This window comes from Cryptomeria japonica, chromosome 9, assembly GCF_030272615.1.
Source record: "Cryptomeria japonica chromosome 9, Sugi_1.0, whole genome shotgun sequence".
Classification (NCBI taxonomy): domain Eukaryota; kingdom Viridiplantae; phylum Streptophyta; class Pinopsida; order Cupressales; family Cupressaceae; genus Cryptomeria; species Cryptomeria japonica.
In genome coordinates, this window is record NC_081413.1 from 213,632,205 (window position 1) to 213,645,057 (window position 12,853).

General features: G+C 35.3%; 1 protein-coding gene across 1 annotated transcript; it reads left to right on the plus strand.

Moving 5' to 3' along the window:
• Positions 1-2,187: 2,187 nt before the first annotated feature.
• Positions 2,188-2,778, plus strand: LOC131858340 (uncharacterized). Its single transcript, XM_059211552.1, has one exon. The coding sequence runs from the start codon at positions 2,188-2,190 to the stop codon at positions 2,776-2,778; it is 591 nt and encodes a 196-aa protein (XP_059067535.1).
• Positions 2,779-12,853: the final 10,075 nt, after the last annotated feature.

A 12,853-nucleotide genomic window follows, 5' to 3' on the forward strand; every position in this document is an offset into this window, starting at 1 on the left:
TACTTTTTATATTATAATAATGGTTCATCTTGCCACCTTAGGATACCGTATGTCCCCGTAGGACGTCATATGCTCCTAAAGGGTCATGTGGTGTTATGTGGGGTCATACAGTGTCCTATGACCTCTTAGGTGTTGTTATGGGTCATGTAATGTGTCCTTAGGGGTCATATTGTGTCCTACCACCCTTTAAGACACCATATGACCCCTTAAGAAACCATATGGTGTCGTTATGGGTTGTATGGTGTTCTAAGGGATTATATATTGTCCTTTGACCCCTTAGGACACTGTATGACCCCTTAGGTGTTAAATTTTGTAAGCAATATTGGTACTGCTTTTTATATTGTAATAATGGTTCATCTTGCCACCTCGGGACACCACATGACCCTTAGGACATCATATGCTTCCAAAGGGTCATGTTGTGTTATGTGGGGTCCAGAGGGAGGGAGGGAGGGAGGGAGAGGGAGGGAGAGAGATGGGGGAGGAAGGGATATAGGGAGAGAGAGAGGGAAACAAAAGGGAGGGAGGGAGATGGGGGGAGAGGAAGACATGTCACATGATGTCATTAGGGGTCACATGGGGTGGTAATTGAGCCACACATGTGTTACAAATATATGACCCCTTAAGATACCATTTGACCCTTGAGATATGATACATGGTTTGAAGAGGTCATTAGGTGTTATGGTGGGGTCCAGAGAGAGAGAGAGAGAGAGAGGAATACAATATGTAGTACAATAAGATATAAAAAGACAATATATATATCAATATACGTACATACACATATACATATAATACATAAAATATCAAAAGGCAATACACATACATACACATGTATATACATAAATACACATATGTGTGTATATATACATAATATATTATATATTATTATATAATATATAATATATTAAATATATTATATACATATATATAATATATATTATATATTATATATAATATATATTATATATTATATATAATATATATTATATATTATATATAATATATATTATATATTATATATTATATATATACACATTATATATACATATTTTACATATTATACATGTATACATATATGTATGCACACACCCACATTTTAAACACAAGCAGAAGCGCGTACACGTTTTATCTTTAACACCGCGTACGCGTTGTCTATTGTAAAGACACCCCGTATGCGGTTTTGTTTTAAAAATACCCCGTACGTGTTGCTTATAGTACAAGGATCCCATACGTGCTTTTAAATGTTTAGGCGTGTGAATAAGCCTGGGACAAAGTTGTGGGTTGGAAGTTTGATTTCCCTCCATTTCCCTCCTTTTTGATGTGTTTTGTTTTATCAACTTGGTTTCTTGACTTTTTGTCATCATCAGGTTTACACTTCATCAAGTGGGTATTTCTAAAGTTGCCACCATATTTTCACCCATCTTCTGTGCTTTCTAGCCATATATTTTTAAAAAAAATTGAACAACAATAACATATTATTATTGAATTTCTTTTACCGGTGTCTCCATAGTTCTCAGAGACATACATGTACCAGTTTTTTAATAACTTTTAATTTACTTATCCAGATTAAAAAACTATATCTATTATAATAGTACACTTGATTCTTTAGAATTTATAAAAAAAATTGTATTTTTTGATTGTTTTGGTGCAAGTTATGCTTCACGCACGAATAGGTAACTGATTTTCAAGATGTCCTCGATTTGAAAAATCATTAAAAAAAAATTACTCAACAAAAAATTACAAAAAAATACACAACTTCTAGTGCTCACTCTTAACTATCTTTCTGCCAAATTATTTGTCAAAATACTAAATATAGCTATGACTTTTTGATGTGCACGTCAGACTCCATGTTATGTTTTTCAGAAAAAATCAGGGTTTGTTTTTTCATGCATGAAGGATTTGACCCCCTTAATCTTATCCAATTTTGAAAAAAATTAGTAGTTTGGAAACTAGATTTAGAGTACTACAATCTTTGTTCTTTGAGTATCTTCATATCTTGAGTGGGTAGCTCTCAACTTTCTCCTCTAAGTTCAGATTTGCCTAATTTCAGAAGAAGAAAAAAAGTGTCCACTTATACCCCCCTTTTTGCACACCATCTTGGTACACTTACCCTCTTAGCAAAATTTCCTTCCAAAGTCCTTATTATTTCAAACACAAAAGAATCATTGACAATATCTTCACCAGGATCTTATGGCTCTTGTTTATAAAGTGTTGAAAGGTAAATGCATTAAAAAACCTATTAAAGGTAAAAATGCAAGAGATGAGGACACAGAGAGTAAGGTTAGTAGTTTTAACTTCAACTCGGAGACTGAAGGCGATTCAGAGGAGCCAAGTAAAAAGGGGAGGAACAAGGCGAAGAGGAAAATGATTGTGGTTGATTCAGATATTTTAGAGTCTGAGGCCGAGTCCTTTGAAGGTAAATTCATCAAAAATAAGAAAGGGAAAGACACCGACAAGCAAACCCAGGGGAAGAAGAACATCAACAAGCGAGGGAACAAAGATATTAATCAAATTTTGATTAATTTTGATAAAGAGGCAGAGGAGAATAAAAATGATGATGGGAAGGATAAGGAGGGGGAAGAGATGTCGGTTGTGGGCAACAATGAGGATTTGAACACTGAAGGTCTGCATAAAGAGGATCAAGAGGACAAAAGGGGTAAATCTAGGGATTGTGCTAGAGAAAATGAGAGTATTAAGGGTTTATGTGACACCGTCAACACAATGGTGAAAGACATTGGCAGCCTAAAGAAAGATATGAATGTTGTTAAAAGAGAACGATAGGCGACAAATCCTTGACTGAAAATATTAAAGAGTTGGCAGTAGCAATTAATAATGTTGAATCCATTGAAAGCATGGTGAGCAAAATTATTGCAATTGAAAATAAGGTTAAGGAGATGGAAGAGAATAAGGAGGTGAAAGGGATGGAAATTGCTATGAACAATATGGGTAGCATAATTGACAGGATGAAACTCACTGTAAAGAAGATAGTTGAACAAAACTTCTAGATTCTCAAAGCCTCGGTGGACAACATGAACATTTTTCTTAACAGATTTGACAACATCAAAGAGAAAGAAGGCGACAAGGATCGACTAGACAAAAAAGGTCACGAGCAGAGGACTAGAGCTAATACCAGGAATAAGGGCGACATCAAAGGTCATGAGCTGGATGATTTAAAGACCTTTGTAGACAACATGAAATGGATGGTGGTCCACATTGAAGATATCATGAAAAATATCTAGCTGTCTTGATTTCGGTCTATGTCCTGGTCTCTGTCTTTGTGTTGTCTTTGTGCTTTCCTTTCGCTATCTTTTTATTGTTCCTCATGTTATGTGTGTTGAGATCCCTTTTTGTTCGAATGGGATCAGTTTTTATTTCTGAAGTGATCAAGCACAGTCTTTTCTAGTTCTTTGACTCTCTTGCTATGTAAACGGTTCGGGTTCCTTTCAAAAACCTGTTGGTGCAGGAGCACCTAGTTGACCAAAACTCTCCTTTTTGAGTATTTAATGATTTCATGTTTGTAATGTCTTGTTTCATGTTTATAATGTTGTTTTAGGTTGTTTTGTGTCTTTTCTAGTGGTTTTGATCTTTTTTTGGGCTCAAGAGGTCAAGTTTTGCCTTTCAGGCTTTCAGTTGACAATTTTTGGCAAAAATGTGCAAAATTGCCAAAAAGGTCTTCTAATGCTTTCCAAAGCATTAAAACATGTTTAATAAGTGCTTTTAATCATTTCTAATGTTTTTAGACAATTTAATAAGGTTATATTGTCAAAAATGTCTTTTTGAGCAAGAAATGTTGTCATTTGGGCTTGCAAAAAGTTGTCAAAGTTGTCATTTTTGGGTTTTTCTTGAAGAATGCAATTGTGAAAGCCTCCTATCCATACATGGATTAATAACTAATTGGATGGAATATAAAAATACCTCCTTTTTCCTTGAATAAGGTTGGTTATTGTAAGAGCAAGAGATTCCTAATAAAAATTATGAAATTTTGGCTTTTATCACTATTTTTTGCTTCTTTGAAATAACAGTTTGTACTGTAGCTTTTCTAGTCCATACTGTACCTTGGTAAAGTGTGCATAGTAGTTGTACAATTATCTCCAAGTGATTGTTGTACTGGTTTCTTTTGGCAATTTGTTTGTACAAAATTATGTTACTTCTGTGTGCTCACTGCCCTGTCAAGGGTTTGAGGTTCCAAAATGCCACCACTTGACTAATCTAGGTCTGGGATCCCACAAAATGGATTTAGTAAAGTTGGTACTCATGTATATAGTGTACATATGCTTTAATTTATGTCAAAATTATGTTTGGAAGGAGGACTTGAGTGAATACTAGGCAAGTATTGATTACTTGGCTAATAGTATGATCAAAAACTCAAGATTTGCACCCAAAAGAAATTTGGAGTGAACAAATGTATGAGGTAGAGGTCTGGACATATGGCCAAGGGTATTGAAGATCACCTTGGTTTGTTAGAGTAGCTTGTTCCTATTAAACATTCTCACTTTGTAAACAAAACAGTGAGTTCACTGTTTTTGTGAATTGTGTTTGTCAAATGCTCATGGAATCCTTCAAAAGCATCATCCAAGCCTTGTAACTGAGAAGGAAATGTAATAGGAAGATTATCTAGTGTTTTTCATACCTCATTGAGGTATCTTTCCAATTCAAACTCTTCATTATGCAGGTCCAAAGAATTAGCAGTAGTTGACTGGTCGAAGGACAACATTTTAACAATCACAGTGGCATTTCTCTTCATTTTTCTCAGTTGTTTGCCAAATGTTTGGCATAATGCTTGACTAACAAAGGTAGAGGAAGCTTTAATTTTTTGTGGCAGAGGTCTCCTAGTAGTGTGGGAGTTTGAATCAAGTTTGGTAGAGAGAATCTATGGTGGAAGCACCCAAACCCTCACTAAACGCTATGTTTAAGCCAAACTTTGTGGACAGTCACTGAGCCAGGTTGAGGGAGCCTAAAACCACAAAAATATATTTGATAAGACCCATTCCACACCATCCAAAAATTCTCCCGTGTTCAATAATCCCATCATTGGGAAAGGTGAGAAAAATTAGGCCAATTAGGCCTCCACGGGCTAGTAGCCCTTTTGACTGCATAACACACATTTGACTGTTTTTGTCAAAATGCATAAACCCAAATATAAGGAGGAGTTTGGGGTTTTTGAAACCTTATGAGATCACTCCAAAACAATGAAACAAGTAACTTTTGAGACCTTGGACAACGTGAAGACAACTTTGGGGATTTGACCCTTTGTTTGGTGTATTGAGCAAGCTAAGGGTTATGAGCCTTAAACTAAGTTGGTTGTCAAACTTGAACAGAACCTTGTTTCCCCTACATGACCATGTTGGAACTATCTAATGCACATTGAAAACAATAAGTTGGATGTCCAGTAAGCCAGGGATTGATAAATGTGTAGATGGGTGAAGTGAGGAGTTGGAGTAAGCTAGAGCAAGGGTATGAATTTCAACCAAGAAGGGAGGTTGATCGTGAAGACTTGTAGAGAGACCTATCAAGTGTTACTAAACTTGTTATTGCAAACATTAGGAGTAGACACAATCAATACCTCTTGTTTCCTTTTATGGCCTTTTGACTCAAATTGGCCTTTTGAGCACTTACCTAGCAACCTCCCTATCACCTGTTTTTACTTAATCAAGACAATATAATGGTTCTTTACTCTCCTCTCCAAAGTCAGCTGAGGGTAATGTTTATACACTCTCATGTTTAGATCACTAAGTGATCCTTTATTTCTCGGTCCTAGATAAGCGGCTTGAGAAGCTAGTAAGTAGACAAGTATGATATCATGTAGAACTTAGGGTCATTATTTACCATGACTAGTTTCTCATCTATATTGTCACTTATCATTCTCCCCCAATCAATGTACTCCTTTCCGATTACAATAGTCTTTATGAATAGGAGCATCCACAACGTGAATTCCTTGACATTTGGTAGGCTAGCCACTCTACTTAAGAGAGTGACATAATATTTATAATCTATATGTAGGTAAGCTCTATGAATCATTTTTATTTATTCTAACTATTGGGTCTTCTTCGTCTTTTTGAATAATTGTTCATTGATGCATGTCATTAAATTCTTTTCATTCTCATAGTATTGTTCCCCACGAGCCACTATAACCTTAGCATATTGATCATGTCATGGGATGCTAAATAATTCCTTAATTTATTCAGGGGAGATATCAAAAATGATCTCTCACAATGGGGTATAGACTCTTCTTTCTTCTAATTTGTAGTTTAGAGCACATGCTAATACCAACTCTGGATACTACAATGAAACTGGGAAGCCTGCAACTTGTACTAATCTAGACTAAACTAGGGATGTAGCGCAAACTATTCTCTCATTTGGATTTGACATTATCCTCAAGAAATCCTACAAGTCTATGTGCCCCAGGTTAGTATCAATGACATTCCTATCTACCAACACCAACTTAGTATGAGGAAGATAATTGTTGAATTTATACTTCATTGGCACCACCTTTTCCTAAGATATCACCAATTTTGCACAAAAATGGATAATGTGTTGATGTGGTTGTCATTGATATCAAAGTTGTTAATCTCGATAGTTGTTGGTCCAGAAAGTCTATGGTATAAAGATATCTTGTTGTAATGATGTTGCAGTTATTCTATTGGTCGTTCTGGAAGCGTTCGGGTCCAAGAAGTGTTGTTGATGTTGCTTGGTATTGTTATCCTCTTTGGTTATGTTTTTTGGTATTATAGATATATTAGTTTGGTGGTCCAGAAATATCATTGTGTTCTTTAGATGTCGTTGTATGTTTCATTTCCGATTGTGGTATTCGATGTTAATCCTACCTTTTGGTTTGGATATGATTTGTGGGAGGAAATTCAATGTGTTATGGGTCTCACCATAGCATGTGGAGATTCAGATAAGAGTAATTTGTATTGGAGAGTATGTTTTGGCCATTAATTGCTTATATGGACATGTTACGTGTTGGTGTGATTTTGGTTATATTTTGGTGATTGAGGATCGATGGATTGATCTTAGGAAGATGTGTTTTGGTCCCCTCTTTCTCCTTGAGTGGATCGAAGTGAGTTTTTGGTCTAGAAGGTGTATTTTGTTTCAAGATGACTTGGTTCAAGGTTTGATGATCCATCTTGTATTTAAATAATGTAAGAGAGAGTTGTGGATATGTAGAAAGCAAGAGGAATTTTGTGATGTGAAGATAGTCAGCGAAATTCAGTGAAGAGTAGAGAAGAAGAATTGTGTTTAAATGATATGCAATATGTTTGAGACTATGGCATAAGTGTGAGATAGAATGTTGATCGATGAGGTCTAAGTTGTTGGTCACTTGATGTAGAGTTCTAGGACAACTTCATGATTAGGACATCCTTCTTTTCAAATCATTTTTGTATCTTTCCCTATTGTAGTTAGCATTAGGTTGGCAAGTCATTTCTGTATCTTGCCCAAGAGAAATTAGCCTTGGTTTGCAAGTCTGGAGTAGTGAGCTATTTTCATTGTAATCTGGTATACCTAGTGTGTATACTTTATGGGAAAGTCCTCATTGTGGTTTTTCCATGTTTGGGTTTTCTACGTATAAATCTTGGTGTTGATGTGTTGATTGTGTGTTGCTGTTTAATTTTTAATGTGTTAAATAATTAATTTTAATCAGAATTGATTCATCCCTCCTCTCTTAGTCCTGCCTTTAGTTCAACAACATCTTCGGTCCACCTTTTGGGGTATCAAGCATGTGACATGTTTGACACTTGATTCTTATATGAGTATTGGAGTCGAGGATTGGGGATGTCACATCCCTAATCCATTTTACATTAAGGATCTCTAAATTCCATGGGCCATCAAGTATTCACTCATGTATCCCAAGGGTTGAGGTGTTAAATCAAGCTTTCGACTTCAATCTCTTCGAATACTAGAGCTATTTTTCACATATCTCATACTGTCCCCTAGGAACCCAAAACCTACTTAATAAAACCTTCTATTTTGGACCATCCTAAGGGCACTAAAACCCTAGATTCATCAAGAATTCTTCTCACAATCCAATTTCATTTCCCTTGAGCCTGCCAAAGGGGTTCTATCTCCACATCTTGCTATCCCATCAAGACTTAGGTCATCCACAATTTCCCAAAAGGTGTTGAGTTTAAAAAGGAAAGAAAATTGAAACATCACCACCCTAGAATCATGGAAGGACGAGGATAGGACTTTGCAGAATCCTACTAGGAAAGAAAAGAACAAATAATAAAGAACATACAAAAAAAGGGGAAAATGTCCAGGGATCCGCATAACTACCCTAAGCTCAAACAAACAAAAGAAAGAAAGAAAGAAAGAAAAAACGCAAACAACCCCACCTCAAAATCTACCTGATCTTAGCCTCGACGCCCACTATTGCTAATATGAGGCCTTAGGATGGAAAGATTGCACTTGAGATCCAAAATAATAGTCTCTTTGCTTCTTTGAGTCAAAAAACAACTCTAATAATCAAATTGTGACAAATGAAAAAATGAACTCCTAGGTATGACTTTTATAGGTATAGGGCACATTAAATGTGTGTATGGTGAGTAGGTAGGGTTTTGGCTCCCTTTTCGGGGGTCACACGAGTAAGGGGTGTCAAGGATGCATGAGGATATGCATCCTTGACATCCTTGATGCCCGATCCCCAAAGGAGGGCATCGAGGGTCAAGGATGAACATCCCTGACGCCCGATAGACAAACACACAAGGAAGGAATGGGGGTCAGGGATCAAGGCTACTAGGCAACTAAATTGAGCAAGTAGCAAACATACCCCCATCCCTAAAATCTCAAAAAGACAAAGAAAGATAAGAAACAAGGAAAAAGGGAAGAAACAAAAGAAAAAAAAATGAGGAAAGGAGGAAAAGAGTAAAACAAAACAAAAGGGGGGTCCCAACTCGCTCAAGCAAGAAAGTGGGGCATGAGTTGTCAAGGCACAATTGTTACCACCTCATATCCATTAAAAAAAAGTAGGCCTATTAAACTCTACCCTAACAAGTAAATATTATGATATTTATAAGTATTAATTATTGTAGTCACATAAATCTGTCCACTTAATTAAATGAATATTTAGTATTTATTTGATTATTTAACCATCAATCAATAATTAATTAAATTAATATTTAATTAATTCATCTTAACCCTCTTCTCCTATTAATTAAATAAATTATTCAATTTATTTGATTTAATTCACTTAACAAATTCAGACCATTAATTAAATAAATAAATCATATTTATTTAATTAAATCTTCTCTCACATTTAAATAAATTAATATTTATTTAAATTCCCCCAAAATCCCACCTCTCACATTTAAATAAATTAACATTTATTTAAATCACCTTTATCCTCCACCCACTTGTATTTTCCTACAAATGCAAGTTGCACAACTATTTTAAATAAATTATTTATTTAAAATCCTATTTATCCTCACCCACTTGAAACCTTTAATGGTTTCCCTTAAAGTCTTCTCAAAGCCTTTAATGATTTCCCTTAAAGTCTTCAAACTCAATGACTTTCTTCTATAGTCTTCTTAAGCCTTTAATGGTTTCCCTTAAAGTCTTCAAACTTAATGGCTTCCCTTAAAGTCTTCTTAAGACTTTAACGGTTTCCCTTAAAGTCTTCAAACTTAATGGCTTATTTCTAGAGTCTTCTTAAGCCTTTAATGGTTTCCCTCAAAGTCTTCAAGCATTTAAATGTTTTATCTTCCTTTTTTTTCATGTAAATAAATTAATATTTATTTAAATCCAAAATTCACATTTACATTTAAATAAATTAATATTTATTTAAATATCTATCCAAATGCAAATTACACCATTTAATTGAAATAAATGATATTATTTTTATTGAAAATCCCAAAATTCCTCCCACTTAAATCCACTTGCAATCCTAACCCCCTTCTAGATTCTTCTAACCCCTTCCTAATTACCCTAATCCATCCCCTAAATATTGTCACATTCCTAAGCAACTTGGAGTCACTTCTCAAAGCCCTCAAAGTCTTTGAAAGGCATTTAAGGCTTTAAGTCTTCAAATGGTTAACCTCTAGAGTCTTCCAAACCATTAAAGACTCTTACATAACCATTTATGGTTAACTCACCTTTTACCTTTGGTTAGAAACTTTCCTCTAACTTAACCATCCTTTTGACTCATGGGTCTCTTCAAAGAATTTATTTCTTTGACTAAGGTAGCCATTTAACCCTTGCACATTCATTTATCCCTTGGATAAAAGGAATATCCATTAACCTAACCCTAACCCAACCCCCTAGGGTAACCATCATGTCCCCTCAAGCATTTAATGCTCCTTATCTCTCCTCTCAAGCCTCCTCATGGTGACACTTGTCAACATGGGATTGGGTTGAAAGTCTCACATGGATTGAATATCTTTCAATCCTAACCCTTGTTAAGATTGCCCAATCTTAACCCTTCATTTCCCCATTTCTTCTATAAATAGAACCCTTCTCCTCAAGCAAAGGAGGAAGCATTAGAGTATTGTTGTTATACTGGTATTAGCATAGAGTTTTTTTCATAGCATCACTATCTACACTTGCATCTCCATGTGGCATCCATGGCTAGTGCTAAAAGCTGAGAGCTACACTCATGTGGAACTTGGAGAGGAGAGGAGAGGAACAAGGGAGAAGCAACTATGAGCATCTTGATTAGCATTTGGAGGAGTATAGTTTATCTATTCTATGTTTGTATGCTTTCTATTTCATGTTTAATATCTCTCTTGATATGCTTGTTTAGGATAATCTTTTGTTGCTAACACTAACGTTCATTTCTTGTGTTCTTGTGTGTGTTGTCATCGAACAGATTTTCTAATCCTTTTAGCAGAGCATCAATTATTATACATAAACTTAGTCAAACATACTTGCTAATAAGTGTTCATGGATGGTAGAGATTAAAAATACTACCATCAAACAAATATTACTTATAAAATATACTATTAATACATGATTGTGACATGGAACCTTGTCATGTTACTAATAGATCTATATTTTGATATATAAAAAGAGCTTGACCTTACATTTATTACTTTTTAAAAATTAATGTTATTTAAATAGTCATAAATGATGGGAAACCGATAAGAATGTAAGTTTAAATATTATTTATCTATTTAAATTTAAATTTCTTTAGACATAGATAAAGACTCTATTTACTCTATTTACTTTTCACATAAATAAACATATTTTATTTATTTAATTATTTTGTTGCATTTTGTCATCATTGAGCAAATATTCAAATTTAGTGATATTATTTTTATTTTTTTTGATAAAAGTGGATGAACCACTAAAATTATATTAAATCTTTATATATTTTTTTTACATGGTGTCTGGTTCAACGAGCACTGAAGGGAAAGAACCAGTAAGAAAACCCTTCAGTATTGCTCAAAAAATAAAAGCCTATTTACCCATTACAAAAACCCATAGGCAACGCAAATACAACCCCTGATAACAATATCAATCACATTAGATATAAAGGAAGCTTGGAAAAAGCTTATAGGAATCAATGAAGAAGATGGCACCCCAAAATGAGACCACCATGTCCACAAAAATAGTGTCATCACCCAAAAGGGACCAAACTGTCTATGCACCGCATGACTCCAAGGCCCTGCAAAGAACAATCACATTAGATATAAAGGAAGCTTGGAAAAAGCTTATAGGAATCAATGAAGAAGATGGCACCCCAAAATGAGACCACCATGTCCACAAAAATAGTGTCATCACCCAAAAGGGACCAAACTGTCTATGCACCGCATGACTCCAAGGCCCTACAAAGAACAAACCCATAGCCGGAAGGGAACCAAGTAAAAGCAGTCCTGACAACACAAGAATAGTTAGCAAACATATGCCCATCCATATAATAAGTAGAGAAGGATGGAAAAAACCCTCAGGAATAGGGGAGAGGCCTATCCATAAAAGAATCCAAAGCAAAAGCCATAACAACAACAACAAGATAAGGAGCCATCTACACCACCAAATAACCTGTCCCTCATCCGGAATATAACAGAGAAAAGGACAACCACACCAAGAATAGGGAATAAAGGAAGTTTCTAAATGAAAGGTCTATTAAGAGAGAAGTTCCATGCAAGAGATAGCAAAATCCAAAGGGGCGAGTTCTATATGATCAGCACCTTCAACAACAGCCTTGTTTGCAAGAAAATCTGTGAAAGCATTAATTTCTCTAAAACAGTGAGAAATAGAGAAAGTGGAAAAGCCATTTAGTTGAAGGAGAATGTGCTCTAAAAAATACTGCAAGTGCCAAGAGAGACACTTTTTTCTAGCAACCGCTTGAAATACCAGCATTGAATCACCTTCAATAACAATGTCCTTAATGTTTAAAGAACAAGCAAGATCAAGTCCAAAGGATAAGGCCTGAAACTCAGCCACATTATTAGTTCCATGACCAATATATTTACCCACTGCTTTGATGATCTTTGAGGAGTGATAAAAAATAATTACCCCAACCCCAGACCTCCCCGGATTACCCTTAGAGGCCCCATCAAATTGAAGTTTGAATGAAGGAAAAAGAGGAGGACTTCATTTAGCCATCTCGCGCTTAAGAGTCGAAGAAACTCCATCTATTATAACCCCATGAGAAGGCATCAAATGAAGTAAAGACCATCACCAAGTGACCCAATTATCCCAATGAGAAAAGGACTTGAGATGATCTAAATTTCTATGAATGAAAGCAAGCACCACTTCACTAATGGAAGCTTGAACTTTACCAATTATGACTATCAAAGATGAGGATTTATGTTTGAAGATTCTTGAATTCCTTTCAAGCCAAAGATTCTAAATCAGCAAAGATGGAGTGACAACCCAAAGAGATGAATAGAATGAAGAGGGAAACAACAAGGGCCATGAC